The following is a 17,208-nucleotide window of genomic DNA, read 5'->3' on the forward strand; positions in this document are numbered from 1 at the left end:
TTTTAATTACCACCTATGTTTTTAACCATTACTTGTTCTTAGTAGAAACACTCATTGTTCTCTGCTTTTTTGGTATTACCACTAACTACATGATTTGGTGTCCTGGTTCAGCTCCTAGACCCTGGAGTCAGACTCCACAGATTCAAAACTCAGACTTTACTGGCTGTGTGGCTTTGGGTAAATTACTGGATTCCTCTGAGCCTGTTTCCTAATCGGTAAGGTTGGGATGTTAATGATAATACATATCATTGGAGGTTACTAGGAGGATTATGTAAACTAATATATTTAAAGTGCACAAACTTGGCACTTAGAGAATATTATAAGTTTTAGTTACTATTACTTAACTGTTGAGAAAGTTCATTCCAACTCTGCTCACACTACTTACTTATTATATATTTCAAAGTGGATGAAATAATTCTATAAATCTATGGGAATAGGAACCTCCATAAAGATGAGGAAGGCTAAGGGCTCAGAAGCCATACAGAGTCAGGTGGAGGAGTGGAATGAGAGGAGCATGTATGCCCAACAAGCAAGGTTTAGACAAGAGTTCCAAGACTCTCAGTTATGAGCACTGGTGATGCAATACAACATTAAATCTTATTTGCAAAGTGAGGACATCAATACCTGTTTTGAAATTTTGCACACAAGCAATAATGCCTATAAATTATCTGACAGAAATTCAGAAACAATGCAATAATTTGAAACTCCTCTCCCTCCCCATTTTTTTGTAATTTTTTACAGACTGCATTTTGATTCATTATACACACAAATGGGGTACATCATTTCATTTCTATGGTTGTGCACGATGTAGATTCATACCATTCCTCCACCCCATTTTTTAAAAACAAAAAAATTAGTAGCATAGTTCACATATAATTTTTATCTTTCTTTTTTTAGTTAACATTATCAAGAATATATTTTCATGTCATTATTCTATTTCATAAAATATTGAAATGCTAAAAGTAGCCTATTAAGTTTATATACCAAAATTTAACTGCCTCCCTGTGTTTGTGTACTTATGTTGCTTCCAACTTATTATACTATTGGCAATCAAATAACAAACATCTATGATGATGAGTTGTGGATGCCTGTTATTTTTATTTAGTAAATAAAATTGTGGGATTAATCATATGCACATTTAACTGTCCACCAAAGATCCTCACAGAAGGAGCGGATGAGGGTGTTGCCTACCTAAATCCTCATCAATATGAACATTATTTTTATTTCAATCTCTGCATAGTTAGGTGAAAATGCTATCTCATTGCTCTGCTGTTTTTACCTCCTAACAAATTTTTCATGTGATTGTCATGCATGTTCTTTTGTAAATTATCTTTTTATATATTTGCCTATTTTTCTATCGACAACATCTTTTTCTTAACTTATGAAAGGTCTTTATATTTCAAGTATATTATAATGTTTTTCCTTATATATGTATCTCAAATGCTTTCTTTTAGCACCTTTTATCATTTCTTTTATACTTGTTTCTACAGTTTTTGATATATAAGTTCAGTATTTTAATGTATTCATAAAATGAATTTTTTTAATGGTTTCACCCTTCTGTATTATGTTAAGAATGTCTCTCTTTACACTCATCCACTCCAATTCTAGCAGTATGGATAATTTAGAAACCACAACATTTGAATATCAGTGTCCATACCTGGGAAAGTGAAAACCAGTTATTCAGATAGAGCCCCACTCCACTGGGCTGATGTGTATTATTATGTAACTGACATTTACTGAATGTGTGAAGTATGCATTTGTGATCACCCATAGAGAGTCGAAGTCTTCCAAAATCACCTAATCATTTGTGTATCCAGAAATGGAACTGTTTCCTCTTTGTGGCTAAATCACAATATAAATAAGTCTTCATTTTGTTAATGCACATTCATTTGGGGACTCAAGATGATTTTATCTAAAACCAAGAGAAAGAGAATACTTGTTTTAATTCACTTCACTTATTCTGCTCGACCTGGAGATGTAACTTCAGCCTGGATCTCAAATGCTGCTGTGACCAGAAGCTCAACATTGTGTCTTCATATGTATCTGGAAAAGGAATTGTTGGGTAAAAACAAATCCCAGAGTGAGGCAGTCTCGATACCTCCTTGGAAGTCCAAAAAAAAAAAAAAAAAAAAAAAAAGATGAACTCTGTAAACTTTATGAAATGAATTTCAGGATGAGAGACATTAGAAGATCTCCTTTGCAAAATTTGGTTTGGAAAACATTATTCTGGATATTTCTTTGAGTGTGTTTTTGAATGATAGTTACATTTAAATTGTAGATTGAAGCAAATGCCTCACCTAAAGTGGGCAGGCTTCACCTAGTCAAGTTGAAGGTCAGAGAAGAAAAAAAGACCAGTGCCCTCCCATGTCAGAACTTATTCTTGATCACCTTCAATTGGAACATGAGTTTTTTCCTATTGGATTCAAAGTGAAAAATAGGGTTTTCCTGGGTCTTGAGCCTACTGGCCTTTAGCCTGGACCTTCAATGTCAGCTGTCTTGAATCTCCAGCTTGCTGGCTCACACTATAGATTTTGCAGTTTGTCAGCTTCCATAATCGTGGAACCAAGTCTTTATAATAAATCTCTTGTTCTTTTATTTTATCTCTATTGTCTCTATCTCTAAGTCCTGTGGGTTTTATTTTTCCAGAGAATTTGACTAGTGCAGAAATCCTGAATATAAACTTAGCCAAGGATCAAAATAAATGATTACCTTTTGATAAATCACAGTTAAGACCTGGCAAAGTTCAAGGTTTGACCTCCTGAATGCAAACTGTGTCCTTAACCAAATGACTGCGTTGATATCCATCACATAAGGTTGTTGAGGGTTCAGATTAGATAGTAGATAATAAAACATTGAACCAACTGCTAAAAAGCCTTTGTTATTAATTACAATTTTATCTGAAGTAACTCATGAATGGCAATGACTTTAGCAAAAAGATCCCAACTAAATGACTTGGTAATAATTAAAAAGTAGAAGACCATTGCTTGCGCCCCAACACAGTACAAACGTGCATACCTGCAACATACATGCACACTACACACAGACACAAACACACTGACACACAAAAACCTGTTTTGAGGAAAAAAATAAAGTTGATGGTTTAACTGTTAAATGTTTTTATTGTGCAGATTTGTAACTTTTATTGGACATGCAGGATAAAAAAAGTGTAAAATATATCAGTTAGCATATAAAATTTCAGCAATCTTTTGGACCAGCAATTCATGTGCATGAGGGACTAAGCATCTATACAGAACAGACATGTCTTGGGATATACAGTATACAAACTGAATCACAAAGCCGTTTCCCAAGTGATTTTCCTCATATAAAGATAAAAATATCTTTACACTTAAAAAGTATGCAGTATAGTACATTTTTCAGTTATGTACACTGTTTAAAAGAAAAAAAAAACTATGTCCACGCCAGTGTCTGTTTTAAATGCAAACAGTCAAAGTAGGTAACAGGTTGGAAATAAAAGTGTCAAGAAAACTGGAAGAGGCACAAAATTAAGCAGAGTTCCAATAAGTGTATGAAAATAAAAATAAAAGCATAACTGGAGGTTAAAAAAAATTCCCAGCAGCAGAATTGCAATATGAGAAGGAGGAATAAAAAGCTTTTGGTTGTACCAGGCAGCTTTCTGAATGAGTCAGGTTTACAGGTGAAATTCCTCAGTTTGAGTTCAGAAGAACTTGAACTTATTCCAGCGAAATTACCTCAATCTTTTATTACTGCCTCCTCCCCCATCTTCTCTCTGAGCAAAATGATGCTTGGATTAGGCCCAAGGCTCCTGGCAGGGGGAGGGGCGGAGTGTCACAGCGTAGCAGATGATTGTAAGGGCTTTACTCAGAAGGGGTCATGTTTGCAGCAGCCCTGACAGTCTCACACAATGGCCTCCATTTTGACAGCCCTTCCCCAGAGGCCCACTGATCAGCTGAAAAGGGAACACAATGTTGAGCCACTAAACCACCCTGGTGATGGATTAGCTTGGATTCAGGAAAGCGTGATTATTCTTGAAATAAACGAAGCTGAATAGACATGCTGACCTCATTCAGCTGATGAGAGGCAGGGAAAGCTGGCGTCTACTCCTGCCAGCCCAGAGAGGGCTCAGCCCCATTCGTCCACTTTGGTTCATTGTATCAGGTTAATGTTGACCATACTCGATATAGATAAAGATGCTACATGATCAAATGCAGATCGGAGCTTCCCCAGGTTCTGCATCTCAGAGTTAGAAACAAGAGTAGGATGCTGGGTAATGGGTTTTCTATTTTGGCCTTCAGGGAGGCTGCTGACCTAATGACAGTTGATGAGTTAGACCCTACTTGTAAAGGGACATGTGAAAAATAGAAAGGCACTTAGTTAGGTTTTGTTATCTCTAAAACAAATACTGAGTCACAGAAAATTTCAAGAAGAAGGAATAAGTGGGGTCATGCCAATGCAGATTATGCTTTCTAACTTGATAGGGATCATAGATCCCACTGGATTATTAAAGTGAATGGAGGCAATTCACTAACCCTCACATAATGGGGGAAAAGTGTGCTTAAAGTACTGCCCACATACTGTACACACATGGCCATAGCCTGGAATTCTTCCCTTCCTATAAAATGATTGATATTTTATGAATAGGCACTTGAGGTTATTGGTTTGCTTTTTTCTCTCCTCAGTTCTTCATATTTCTGTCAAATTATCTTTCAACAATATGTTCATATCTCAGCCAGTAAACCAATGATCCACATGCAAATCAAAAGGTAAGAAAAAACTGGAATGGTTTTAAAAAATTCAGATCACCAAAAATAGATGACATAGCTCAGAAGAGACAAATAACAGTTATAAAAACTGAGAAAGTGATTTCTTTGTTCTGAACCATGATAAATCACTCATAAATTGTTGCTGTACTAGTAACTTGAAACTTGGAATTGGCACCAGGAAAATTAAAAGGAAAAAAAAAAAAGAATCAGGAATACTTCTATTCTTGAAATGTCATTTATATTTCTTTCTGCGTGTTGATGCGGATATTGCTGAATATTTTGCCAATGGCTTCAAAGAGTGGATCACAGAAGGTGTGGACGTAGATGGAATAAACACGACTGATGCACTGAATCTCAATCAGGAAACTCTTAATGCACGGTACAACTGCCCAGATGTGCAGGAAAGAGAGAATGGCAAAGTAAATGCCCCAGATGAGCGCCATCGGGATGCCAAAAAGGGTGGACAGTAAGCGGTAAAACCAGTATTTTGTCACAGTGAAGGTGGTGAAGCTGGCTTTCCAGATGCCGTCGAAACTGTGTGTCCCTTCTGGTTCTGCAATCACATCTTCAAAGTCAATCTAAAAGAAAGAAGTGAAAGAATATGAGCATGGAACAGAAGAAAAGAGGCGGGGGAACACTGCTCAGAATTTATACACATATATTAGTTATGAACTAGTCCTTTGTGAGATGTTTGAAAGTAAACAGCAGCAGCAGCAGCACCCTTTAGAACTCATGGGGAAAACATATTTGGGCTCCACTTTGACCTTATTGTAGCTATAGGGTGGAGCTCAAAAGAATTTTAATATGTTCCCCAGGTGTTTTTTTACCAAGCCAAAGGTTGAAAACTTGTGCTCTAGGGACAACAAAGTGGCTGTGACTAAATATCTTGCCTAAAATTCAAACCCAGCAACATGAATAAGGACACTGGGAACTCAGTAAAATAGGAAGAACATGAGTAGTTAGTTTGGAATTGATTAATGACCCTTCAAACACAATTTGCAGTTACTTCAGGAAATTCAATCATTGTGGGCTGTGAGGCACTGAGAAGACCTCATGGGATGGTGAGACTTGAGCAGGGCTTAGAAAGTGGGGTATGACTTGGAAAGGAAGGAAGAAGCGTCTTGGAAATGTTGGGGGGCAAAATCCAGAAATTAGCAAGAGCGAGGACAGTGAGCAGAGTAGATCCAGACTGGTGTGGCCAAGGCTGGAAAGACAGGTTGAGGCAGGACTAGAGATCATTTTCCATATGGTGGGGATCTACTGAGAATGTTGGAGCAGGGTAGTGCAGCCACAGACACTGCAAGGCAGGGACTGAGGCTCCAGCCCAAGTTGGAGACTGTAGAGCGGAGCTGGAAAATGGTCATAAAAACAAACAAACAAATAGAGCCAAAAAAAACAAAGGAAAGAAAAGAAGGGATTCCAGGGATATTGAGGGAAGAATTCACAGGACTTGGTTCCTTCAAAGAGAGATAGATAGAGAAACTCTTGATGAGCTTTGAGTTTCTGATCTGAGGACAGAGGTGACATGAAGGAGTAAATTAGAAAAAGAAGGTAGTTAAAAAAAAAAGACAATTAACCAGAGCTTTACTTTTAAATTAAATAAATTGAGAGTGAAGTTTTAGATAATGACAGACATAATTATCAGTGTTCTACACCTAATGAATCCCATAGAAGTCCCTTCGGGTGGGTGTTAGGAAGTAATGAAATGAGATTGCAATCACAGCACTTAGAGCCAGTAAATTCTTCTCCAATGTGTCATCTGCATGTATGTCTTCTGAGGTTTCAAAGCCATCGGGGATGGTAGGTTATTGTAATTTTGCAAAAGAAGAAAGTCGAAGACCACTTAAGCACATAGCAAAGGAGGAACCAGAATACAAACTTTTCCAATAGTATCTCTTGTGGGCACCTGTTCACCAACACAATTAGTTTTTAGGATTTAAAAAAACTAGCCTACGGCATAGAATTAATAAAAACAAAATTATCAACAGAAATTGGGGCAGAACCAGATCAGTTGCTTAGGGGTGGCAGTTATAGGAAGGGATCTAATGTAACTGGAATCCAAACAAGTCAATGACTACCAGTAGAGATCCAGCCAAGCACAGGATTAGGGAATGAGGACTTGGATGATTTTACGCAGTTGCTTAGTGCCAAAGAGTCACCTTTAATTCAACACAATAAAAAGTCTTTTGGAAAAAGTACATGATGCTTACCAATTTTGAAAGTTTATTTTCTAGAACATTTTGTTTCTTGACCTATTGCCCAATTTCTTAATAGTGCAATATGCAAAAATGGTATGGTTACAATTCTGTACATGAAGTTAAATAGAGTTATTGTCATTCTAACATTTTTTGTCCATTTTTATTGAGACTCAGAGGTAAATGTTTACTTGTGTTTTTTAAAACACATGAGGCAAATTGGATCAATATTTTAATGAAATTTTTGTACAACCTAGTTAATTATCTGTAATGATATTTTGTTCTGACACTGCATGCTTCCCAAGGTTTTAGACAATAAACTTGTGATTTTCTTTTATTCCACTGCAAGATACCCCCACATTTTCATTTTTAAAAGATGAACTTATTTTGTAAGAGAATTTGATAAAGTCAAAATTAGTGCATTAGAGGAGCAGTCTTGACCTGGGGTCAAAGGATGAACAATGGTGGCCCATGAATGCCCAGAGATTGGTATATGAGTTTTGAGAGTACAAAGTGAAAGTGATCATCACTTTTATTAGAGAATAAAGTCTATTACCAAAGAAGGATAAGAAGTGGTTTACTGGGGAGAGGCAATTCCTGGCTTCTACAAAGCAGGCTCTTAGCAAGTCTGCCTTGAGAGTCTCTTCCAAGGAAAGGAATCGTTCCTAACATTTACTGACTGGCTATTACAATCAACTGTTCTCATATAACTCACAGCAACTCTATAATAAATTATTTCCACTTCATAAAAAATATGAGGTTTCGAAATGTTAATGAATCACACAGGCAAATAAGAGGCTTGAATCTGGTCTAAAATACACCAATGCTTTCTTTAATACCACACTTGACAAAAATATTTTTCCATATTTTCCTAGTATTTCATAGTAATTAAAAGGCACATAAATAAAAAAGATTTAACCCTCTAGTAACTAATAATCCTCCTAGCATGGACTGTGAGGTCAGTGTTATATCACATACACAGACGATCCATTTCATATAAGCATATTCAGTTCCTGAAGATATCTATGAACATGAGTGTACCAAGTATTTCTTGACAATAATTTTTCCAAACATAAATATAAATACTTCCTTTAATGATCATGTTGGAAATTCAAATGCTTTCTTCTAAGTTACTTAGTAAACTTCTGGGAGTCTGTATTTTCAGTACTTTCCAGTAAGGGTTAGTGAGCATCATTTAACCTCACACATCCAAGTGAATTGAGAGCTGGTCTCCAGGGGTAGACAGCAATGAGACCAAAATAACATGTTATATAAATATACTCAGTTAGTTGCTGCTTAAGCCTTGAAAATTTAAGGTGACTTAAAACAATACTAAAAGTACAGTCAATGAAGTGCAACTGGGAAAAGAAAGCAAGGCAGTCTGAAGAGACACAATGGAGACGGAAGGAAAACTTGGTTCCACTCTATCTCTATTTCCACATCAGTAGCACACTAGGTTTCTGTGAAAAGTGCACAAGATAATGCATATAAACTACTCGCTATGGGCACAGAGCACTGCAGTATACTAAATGCCCAATGAGTAGTAGTGTTAACTTCCTTGCCCTGGTTGCCTAGGCTTTTTAATGGACAACTATAATAAGAGAGATTCTCAATTGCAAAGCACACAATGGTTGTGAATTGAACCCCACCACTGACTCAAGACAACTAACTTACATTTGCAATCATCTTCATTGCAGTCTCTGAGGCACCTGTCATTAACTCCCTTTTACAGATCAGGTACTGAGGGAGGTTAAGAAATTGCTCAAGGTCATCAGATGCTAAGCAGCAAAGCTGGGACTTGGCATATTTCAAGTCTGCACCTTTTGCTTCTGTTCTGTATCCCTAGGGCCCTTACAATGATCTCAGTGGCATAAATTTCACCCAGTTAGACGGACTTCCTAAAACATCACATTTTTGATTATTAAAAGAATGACTCTTGCTAAAGTTTCCACTTTAAGTCAGGACATCTAGTAACTAGGATGTTTTGCAGTTTGGGTACTGATCATATTTTTATGGCTCTGAACAGTACGTACTCACAATCCTGGGCAATGAGCCAGGGACTCTCACTCTAATTGGCAGATATGGAAACTGAGGCAGTGGATGATTAAAATGGGCCAGACATTTTCAAGGTCCCAAGTGAGTCAGTGGAAAAGCTGAAATTAGAACTCACAATTCCCAGGCCCATGTCCAACCTCTGCACCACATTGTTTCCTTAGGAACTTATTCTACCCTCTCTCTGTACCTTCTCTGTCTATCCCACTCATTTTTCTACTTTCTTATACATGCATTGTCTTCCAAGTCATGGACTTGAAAGGTATCACTGCATAAGCTTAGGAGTATTACCCTTTTCACAAAGTAAACACAAACATATTTATAAATCATCTACAGTGAAGAAAACTGGGAGCAATAGTTTTAGAAATATTTTCATTGTACCTTTTGATTTGTATTCAAAATGCATTTTACCTTTTGATTGGTATTCAATAAAGTTCTGCAACATGCATGTCATTAAAGGCAGTTCAAAATTCCACAAAATCAAAGCACAGTTATTTCAACAGGTTCATAGATATGAAAAGCTAAAGGATCCTTAAAGAAGTGGAGTCCTGTTGGAGACAGAGAAATTGATGGCTTCAGCTGTCAGATGCCTAGGTTAATAATACCTTCCCATTTAAAGGCAGACCCAGGATTGGAACTCAGACTCAGGAACTGTCCTCTGCTTTCCCATTATGGCTGCTGTCACTATCCCCCATCAGTCTGGCTGCCGTGTTGTGAACAATGTGAAAGGTAGCTAGGCTTGCATCTGACCTTAACACTCTTGCTCTCAAGAGACCCCACAGACCTATCCGTTGAGTGAATGATAGTGCCTCTTCCTGCCAGTTTCCAGTGTGTTCATTGCTCACATGCAACATTAGCTTGATGAATCTCTCATCAAAACAATCGTGATGAGTCCTGCTTCCTAGGGGACTTTTCCAGCTGCCTATGAGGACTTTGCCTGGAGCAGCACTTTTTCTGTTCACTTAGATTTGGAGAAGCACAAGAATTAGAAATTTGTTAAAAAAAAAAAAAACAAAAACAGGTGTAGGTGTCCTATAGTTTCTTAGAATGGGCATGAGATGCCTCCAATGAAGCTGAGCTATTCTTCCCATAACTGATTTTCTGTTCCATAATCCATGGAACAAGAGCCCTTCTGGCAAGAATCATTATGCAGACCTTAAGACCAAAAGCATGCATGTGCTTCAGTGATATTTCTGTCTCAATAGATGCTTTATAAGGAGTCGGCAGTTTATATTACTAGATTTTTATAAATGATGTCAAATACCTTTATACAGCATTGGCTTATGATGCTTCAATTTCAGAAACATAAGTTAACAAAAAATCTAGCAGCAGATGTCAAGAAAAGCAATCTGTCTTGTTGTGTTTTGATAATACTTGGCTGATGCAGTAAATCTCAGAAGATTTCAGCCTGTTAAATGTTATCTGAAGGCAATATTTTAAAACAGTTTATATGTACACATGATTAAAAGAAGCAGTCATTTTTTGTCTCAAAATATGGACATTTTATTTCCAAATAAGGAATTTTCAAGAAGGAATTTTTAAATAAATCTAGGATTTCATCCACAATGATGCTTACACATTCTGTTTCTATAGAAAGATATAGACTCTTTTCAGACTCTTAGTGGAAACTGTGATTGTATTGGAATATATAAAATGTATTGTATTAAAACATTATTAAACATTGTTGGACTGTACTGAATATATAGAAACATATTTTTAAAATATTAAAGGTAATTATTTTCTGTTATCTGCCCAGCATTCACAGTCCCATTTCTGTGCCACAGAATCCTAATCGATTCAGGTAATTGGAATAATCCTTTGTTCTCACAGGAAGTCATGGTTGGTTTACACTTAACATTGTCACATTAGTCTTTTTGGTGAATGACTGATTCAGCATAGACATGTGACTTGGTTCTGACCAATGAGATTTCAGAGGAAGTCTGCTGGGCAGGACTTGCTTCCTTATGAAAGGAGACAGAGGTCTTGTGCCCCTTTCCTTCTGCTTAGAATTGGGTGTGCGGCCTAGATGAAGAGAGTCAACTTGTGACCATGAGGTGACTTGTATGATTAAAAAGACAAGAGATTAGAAAAGACACAGATTTTGCGATTATCAAGACCCTGAAACGATGCAACAGTGTTGGTCCCCTGACTTCTTTTGTGATGCATACACACTTGTTTTCAGTGGCCTGTGGCTGGGACTATTCCTAGAGCACTCTTTCCATTGGTTAACATAGTGGGTGCACATCTCCCTGGGTAGAAATATGGGTTCCATTTCTAATCTCACCATTTCCTTCCAACACTACTAGACCCTATCCCCACAATATGCTGCCTAATCCATATCAGAACATGTTTGCTTTTAGGAAAGCATAAGTAGGATGACAAACTATGCATGAAACTGTTTAATATATTTTTTTTCTTCTAGAATATTCCATTTAGATGTGTTTGGCAGTATCTAAGAAGTGTTTCAATGATTCCCTTTCCTGGAATTCATGCCCTGCGTAAAGCCTGCCCCATGAATGCAGGTTAGAATTTGTGATTTGCTTCTAAATAATAAAACATGACAAAAGCAATGGGGTGTCACCTCTGAGATGAAGTTGTGAATGTCTGGTATCTATCCTGCTTGCCTTTCTTGCTGTCCAATTTATTTTGCTGGAAGCCAGCTGCCATGATGTGCATTGCCCTGTGGAGAGGCCCAGGTGGAAAGGAAGCAAATGAAGCCAACAGCCATAGAATCACCAAGGCCCTCAGTTTTACAGCCTAACAGGAGCTGAATCCAGCTCTGATGTGGATCCTCTCTCAGCTATCCTTTTAGAGGACACCAGCCCTGACACTTGGATTGTAGCCTATGAGAGACCCCAAGCAACTATTCAGCTAAGTCATGCAGATTCTTGACACACAGAACATATAAGGTGATGAATGCTAGTCATTCTATGTCACAAAATTTGGGGGATAAACTTGTTATGCTGCTATAGACAAAAAATAGAATTTCAAAACAAATCACTTTGATTTTGATTATCATTTCTTATTTTCTATTTTATGTGCTTACAGAACAATGCGTACAACAAAAGTCTTAGAATTCCTGTGGTCTGAAGCAAAGTCCAGAAATAAAAGGAAACATAGCATTTTCAACTTTCTATAATTCACACCAAACAAAATATTAGAAAAAATTTAGGCTATTGCTAGTATTTGTGTAGCACTGTTCATCCATATATCCCAAATGCCTTGGTTTTATAACCAGATATGTTCCAAGGATTAAGAGCCACTTCCATCTAGAAAATCCATCACCAAATCTAGATTCTTAAATATGTTGCTCCTGAATGCATAGTGTTGGGTTCTCACTTCTCAGAAATTCTTGACAGGAGAACCGTGTGGCATAAGAACCAGCCAGGGAGGGATGCATGTTAAAATGCAGATTCTCAGGCCCCACTTGTCATGGCTCAGACTTTCTGGGGTGTGGCCTGTGGATCTGTATTTTTAACACCATTTCTCCCCTTTCTCATGCAATAGACTATGCTAGTGTACGCCATGATTCTTGGGATTTAATGACAGCTCCTTTTTGTCCATGGCACTCTCTCTACTCCATGCCTCACAGCCCTGGGTTGCTTCCTGCTTCTTCCTGGGAGATGGTTGTATGCTGGGTGGCCTCTGGACTCTAATGGATAAAGGAATGGAAGTGCTCTTGGAAAAGCTTTTCCTTTTTTTAAATCTACAAATGTTTGTTATTGGACAAGGATAAATTACCATTATTTGTTATGAAAAACACTCAGACAATAGAATTCCTAAAATAAATAATAATTTATTTTCATTATTCTACACGCAGTATAAACAAATGCATGTTTTAAAAAATCAAATACATATTTCTAAAATTCTAATGTATGTACCAAACTGAGTCAAATGGAGAGGGTTTAGACCAATTTCCAACTCCTTTCTCTGTTCCCACACATATTTCCAACATGTTGAGCTGCCTTTGAAGCTGATGGAATAAATATTGTGCATGAGTGTGTGGGTGCAGGGAGATTGAGAAACAGTACAATTAAATGTTACCAGAACACAGGAACTTTGCTCTAAAACCCATGTGTTCTCAGGGATAAGCTTCACTGGGCCAAACTGGCACAGGCTGGGGAAGAGGCTGTTGTGTTCTTACAGCTCATACTGAAAGCAGGAGGCCTGGATTGAATTGTAAGTGCCTGTGAGTACAGGAATCTCAGGGTGACCCATCCATAGTTTTAGAAAGACTGTAAACCTGGGGTAGGAATATTGACATGTGTTCTTGGACTTGAAGGTTGGCTCCCTTAGAGTGGCAGATACTAGGCTACATCATCTTACACAAGATTGCTTCTCAGGGAGGAAGGAGAAGGATCCATTGCTAACCAGGGCTTCAGTGGAAGAGGGCAGAAAGGTGGGTATTTATTTACCTCTGTAAGTGAGTGAAAAGTTATGGGGAGTGGAGGAGCCTGCAGTCACAGGCCTTGGCCTCCCACTTGGGCCAAGAATGTCTACCTTTGGACTGACCTGCTTCTTGTTGCTTCTCTGTCATCATGGTGGCCTTGGAATAATATTTTACATTTACAGTGCCCAATCTCACTTGTCTGTTTCTTATTACAAACTTAGGAAGTTCTAGGTTATCTTCACAATATGAATCATGTACCGTCTATTATTTCCTATTATTTCCATAAGACTATGGAAAGGTCACAACTAATAAGTGACTGAACCAAGACCAGGACTTAGGGCAGGGTCTGTCTATTGCAACCATCTGCTGTCTTCCATAATGCCTAGCAGTGCCATGTACATGGGAATTAGCAAATATACATTTCTTGGTTGCATCGTATTTTAAAGGAGCCATAAGCATCTATCTATTGAAAGGAAGAAGGGATACATGGCACTTCAAGAGCCATAATATCTCTTATGAATTCTTTGGTATCACACATGCACTTATTTATTTATTTATTTGGTTCCTTTTTTATTCCAAATAACTTTCTCATTTACCATAGTTCTATACCATCACCATTTTCAACAGGAAATAGAGGTTGATTATCATTTAAGAGACTTGGTTAGCCCGGGAAGCCCACACATAGAAGAAGAGGCAATTTAAGCTGTAAGTGTTCACCTTCAAGGAAAAATTATTTTGAAAATATAGATTAATACATTTTTCACTCGGTTAGGTTTTGTCCCAGTGATCTGAATAACTATAATTATGTAGCCCTGGCCTGAAAGTAGGGGGAACTTGCTGGATTGTGAGGAGGATGGAGCCCCTGGGAGGAGGTAGGAGAAGCAGCCAGGCACAGCCCTGTTGGGGAAGGGCTGGGGAAAGACAGTGACCTTGTCATTTGGTGCCTTTAGCCTCCACTTTTCTTCATATTTTTTCTCTTGTAATTGTGTGTGTTTGTGTGTGTGTGTGTGTGTGTGTGTGTGTGCATGAAGGCATGTCTGTGTGTATGTGACCCAGTGTGGGAAGAGAGGCACATAGGGAACTTGTATTTTAGAATGAATTTAGGTGCCTGTTTTCAGTCTTGTGCAGGGCAAAGGGAGCATCCTCTCTAGTTGTCTTTTTGAGTCATTAACAGGCTGTAGGCATCAGTGTGGTGGATATATCCTGGGGCAGGAGAGTTTTTCAGAGGTCTTGGAATTGCAGTAATTCACATTATTAAGCACTATGTGTCTCCAAGATTCACATCACATCCTATATGTGAAGAAATAGAAGGTAGGTCCATTTTATAAAACGGACAGAACCCAAAAATGTTGTTCCATTACTTGCACCCAGACTTTCCATCCAAACTAACAGAAATGCATCCCCTGACTCCACAACTGACTGTTTCCAAAAGGAAAGGGTGTGTGATCACACAGGAAGAAGGGGCTGCCCTAAACCTTCACTTTCAGTTTTACCCTCACTCCCCCATAACCTCACACTTCTCTAGTCAGTACTGTTGGACATTTACTTTGACCTTTTTCTTTGGGCCAATGGTTCTTAAACATTATCATATTTAAGAATTTCGTGGAATACTTTTTAAAATATAGATTCCTGAACCTTGAGTTTGAATCAATGGTCTGAGGATAGGGTCCATCTGTCCCTCCTTCCCTGTTATGGTGTGGATCTTCAATGACCACAAAGGCCCACAGGCTAAAGGCTTTGTGGCCAGTTTGTAGTGCTATTGGGATTGGTAGAAACTTTAGGAGGTAGAGGCTAATGGGAGGAAGTTAGCTCACTGGGGACTGGCCCTTGAAGATGTGGAACCCCAGTCCTTTCCTCTCTTTCTTTGCCTCGTGAGCACCATGAGGTGAACATCCTCCTTTACCACATGCTCCTCGTCATGATATGCTGTTCTGCCACAGTCCCAAAGCCACAAGGCCAAGTGACCATGGAGTGAAATCACTGAAATATTAGCCAAAAATAAACCTTTCCTCCTTTAAGTTGTTTATCTCCGGTATTTTGTCACAGTGATGGAGACCTAACTAACACATTTCCCCATTTTTGAGGCAAGCAGTCTGGGAAGGACACTTTGAGAAATGAAATTTGACTTAGGTTTCATTCTCTGCTAGGCAAAAGCATTATAAAGCCTGACACTCAGATCTAAGTGACTGTAATACATTACTGCACTGCTTTTTAAATTTTATTTTATTTTATTTTGATTCATTGTACATTTGAAAGTACTTAGAAATGCAGTATGATCATCTCCTGATTAACAGTGTAGTGGCTGAGTTTGAATCCCTGCTCTGCAGTGCTATCTCATAAATGTCTAAACATTTTTGTGCCTTGGTTTCTTATTTGTAAAATGTGGATAAAATGGCACCAGGCTCCTGGGGCTGTACTGAATATTTAATGTGTTAACTTATGTAAAATGTTTAGGACAGTGTCTGCTACACCAGGAGCTTTGGCCCAAGAGCCCTGGCCAGGACTAGTGGGGAAATGTCAGGACCTTCAGTAACAGTACTGGGAAGATGGAGAAGATATTGTGGAAAAGAACGTTTTGGTATTCTTAAAATTCTTCCACATAGGTGGCTCTTATTTTGTGTTATGCTGTGAAATGAGAATGAAGGATTAGCTTATCACCAAGAAGTCAATTAGCCCTCTTGGAGTTCAATACCATGAGGCACACAGTGACCATAAATACTGCAGGGCTAAAGATGCCCCAGAGGAATGAGTGCAGAGATGTGTCAGAGAAAGTGACAGTAATACCAAGTTCAGGGGCTCTCTTTCTTTTGGATTCTTTCTTTCTTTCTCTCTCTCTCTCTCTTTCTTTTTATCTTATTCCTCTTTCCTTTTCCTTTGCAGGCAGACATGAGACTTCTCCATCTTTTGCTTTTCTTAGGAGGGAGTATGATTTATTCTGGGGTTCAGAACACACTTTGAAAATTGAAGCTGAATCTCCCTGCTCTGATAGCATGGACACATCTTCCTAGTTTACATCCTTTTTGCACTGAATTGTGTTCTCTCCACAATTTCTGTTGAAGTCTTAATCCCTAGTACCTATCTCAACATGTGACCTTATCTGTTCACAAGGTCATTGTAGATGTCATTTGTTAAGACGAAATTATACTGAGTAAGGTGGGCCCTCATCTAATATAACTGGCATCCTTATGAGAAGATGGCATGTAAAAACACACAGGAGAAAGCCATGTGACAGGCAGAGACTGGAGTAGTGATCCAAGGAATGCCAAAGGTTGCCAGCAAACACCAGAAACTGTGAGGAGACAAAGAAGAGTCCCCCAGAGGTTCCAGAGGGAGGTAGCCCTACTGACACCATGATTTTTGGAGTTCTAGGCATCAGAATGATGAGCTGGTAAGACTCTGTTGCTCCAAGCCACCCAGTGTGTGACATTTTGGAGGGAAGCCCCAGGTGATGCAGAAACGTCACCTTTGTACGTGCTTGAAACTATCTGTAATAAATGAATTTGGGGGTTTCAAGGTATTTTTATAACTCTTTGTGCAGGCTGCCCACCCTTTCTTAGGATGTTCCCGGGTGGGAACCTAAAGTTACACTTGGTGTACTGGAGACGAGTTGAGCCAGAGCCTTCTTTGGAAACTTGGTCCCTCTTGTCCACACAACTTTGCATTTTCATTATCACAAAAAATGTCCAGTCGTAGATGACTCAGTACAAAGCAGGTTGCACATCTCTGGCTTCCTTTTTCCTTTTTTTTTTTTTTAACTCCACAGCCTTCTGGTATCTATTTGGTGACACTTGTTGATGTTGAGTGTCACCAAACAAGTGACATAGAACAG

The 17,208-nt window shown here is 38.4% G+C and overlaps 1 protein-coding gene and 1 long non-coding RNA gene across 4 annotated transcripts in view; one reads left to right on the forward strand and one right to left on the reverse strand.

Moving 5' to 3' along the window:
* Positions 1-3,099: 3,099 nt before the first annotated feature.
* The window catches only part of Cav1 (caveolin 1), a 32,499-nt gene continuing 18,390 nt past the window's right edge, over positions 3,100-17,208 (reverse strand). For all 3 annotated transcript variants that reach the window (XM_047560264.1, XM_047560263.1, XM_047560265.1), the window contains exon 3: positions 3,100-5,320. In XM_047560264.1, the coding sequence (XP_047416220.1) occupies positions 4,979-5,320 (342 nt within the window). In that variant the 3' untranslated portion in view covers positions 3,100-4,978. The remainder of the gene's footprint in view (positions 5,321-17,208) is intronic.
* Positions 13,075-17,208, forward strand: part of LOC124990335 (uncharacterized) — a 59,092-nt gene continuing 54,958 nt past the window's right edge. Inside the window, exon 1 of the long non-coding RNA XR_007109748.1 lies at positions 13,075-13,168. This is a non-coding gene — a long non-coding RNA (uncharacterized LOC124990335). The remainder of the gene's footprint in view (positions 13,169-17,208) is intronic.

This window comes from Sciurus carolinensis, chromosome 8, assembly GCF_902686445.1.
Source record: "Sciurus carolinensis chromosome 8, mSciCar1.2, whole genome shotgun sequence".
In the NCBI taxonomy this organism is placed as follows: Eukaryota; Metazoa; Chordata; class Mammalia; order Rodentia; family Sciuridae; genus Sciurus; species Sciurus carolinensis.